General features: G+C 41.0%; 1 protein-coding gene across 1 annotated transcript in view; it reads left to right on the forward strand.

Annotated features, from left to right (window-relative positions):
• The first annotated feature begins 1,194 nt into the window (after positions 1-1,194).
• Positions 1,195-1,770, forward strand: part of FAM186A (family with sequence similarity 186, member A) — a 78,277-nt gene continuing 77,701 nt past the window's right edge. Inside the window, exon 1 of the mRNA XM_011936286.1 lies at positions 1,195-1,524. Coding sequence (XP_011791676.1) covers positions 1,333-1,524 — 192 coding nt within the window. The 5' untranslated portion in view covers positions 1,195-1,332. The remainder of the gene's footprint in view (positions 1,525-1,770) is intronic.

Raw genomic sequence — 1,770 nt, forward strand, 5'->3', positions numbered from 1 at the left:
AGGAGAATCGCTTGAACCTGGGAGGCAGAGTTTGCAGTGAGCTGAGATCGCGCTACTACACTCCAGCCTGGACAACAGAGTGAGACTCTGTCTCAAAAAAAAAAAAAGAAAGAAAGAAAAAAAAAATACATACACCTGTAGTAAAACTATGTAAAAATAGACTCAAATATGTAAAATTCATGATTGTCATTTCATCTGGAATGGGACAGTGGGGAAGGAAGGAACCGGGGGTTGGGAGACATCAAAGAGGACTTCGACCTTCTCTAATGCTTTTTTTAATTTAAAAAATATCTAAAGCAAATATTAAACAAAAATTAGCCAGGTGTGGTGGCACGTGCCTGTAATTCCAGCTGAGGAATCTGAGCATCTGGCAGGCTGAGGCACAAGAATCTCTTGAACCTGGGAGGCAGAGGTTGCAGTGAACTGAGATAACGCCACCGTACTCCAGCCTGAGTAATAAAGTGAGACTCTGTCTCGAAAAAAAAAAAGAATAAAGAGTAAGCAGTGCAAAGAGTGTGATCCTCATCCAAATAATATCATCCAAGTTACCTCATCCAAATGATATCATCCAAGTTACTACATGTTTAGGAAAAGTTAAGGGGCAGCTGAGGAAGTAGTTGCAACCCTTATTCCATTACAGTTATATTTGACGCACCTAGATTTTTTTTTTTTTTTTCTGAGACAGTTTCACTCTTGTTGCCCAGGCTGGAGTGCAATGACATGATCTCGGCTCACCACAACCTCTGCCTCCCAGATTCAAGTGATTCTCCTGCCTCAGCCTCCTGAGTAGCTGGGACTACAGGCATGTGCCAACTCGCCTGGCTGATTTTGTATTTTGTTTTTTAGTAGAGACAGGAGTTTCTCCATGTTGGTCAGGCTGGTCTCAAACTCCAATCTCTGGTGATCCGCCTGCCTCGGCCTCCCAAAGTGCTGGGATTACAGGTGTGAGCCACTGTGCCCAGCCAACATATCTAGATTTTAAGGTTATTTAAGCAGGGCTATATCTTCTATTTATTTTAGCATTCCTATTGTCTATTATTTCCTACCCTCCTTCCCCCCTTCACCCTTCTACCATGGCAGCATATAGAATGCCCAGTTCTCTGCACATAGTAAGTACTCTTTACATGTTTGATCAATGATAATGTCACAATGGGTCTATTGTGACATCAACAGGACTGGAATATCATGGTAGCCACCAATTAGCAGCAGAGTATGCCACAACTTCTGGGAGCAGGAAAGACCTCTCCTAGCTTCCTACTGGATATCTTTATTAGCATTTTCGTAGATTCTGTGAAAAAGAAGAAATAAAAGGAAATCACCCACATCTTCGAAATGTTTTTCAAAATGAAAAATGAGATAGACGATGACCTCGAATCAGAAAAATACATCAAGGATTCCACCATCATGAGAAGAGAGCCCCAAAATGTCCTTAGTCCTTTGGTGCTCCCTAACCTTGAGATCCCATTCTCAGTAAAGGATATCATATCTAGGATTGAGCGCGCACAGCTCCATCGAGCAAGAGAGGTAGGTAGTGAATCTGAAGTTTACAGACTGCAATTTTCTTTTTAAACTTTCTGTGACCGAGTACATTTTTGTTTATTTTAGAAATCACTTGCATGATATTTGACTGTATTTAGGGTTGCTTTGACTTCAAATGACAGTTTCACCTGACACCAACTGTGAATATAACAAGCTCCAATTTGACATTAATCTCTTTATATCAGGTTTAATAAAGCCATTTAAGAAATAAATCAAGCCAGGCGTGGTGGC

This window comes from Colobus angolensis, unplaced genomic scaffold, assembly GCF_000951035.1.
Source record: "Colobus angolensis palliatus isolate OR3802 unplaced genomic scaffold, Cang.pa_1.0 Scaffold151, whole genome shotgun sequence".
Lineage (NCBI taxonomy): Eukaryota > Metazoa > Chordata > Mammalia > Primates > Cercopithecidae > Colobus > Colobus angolensis.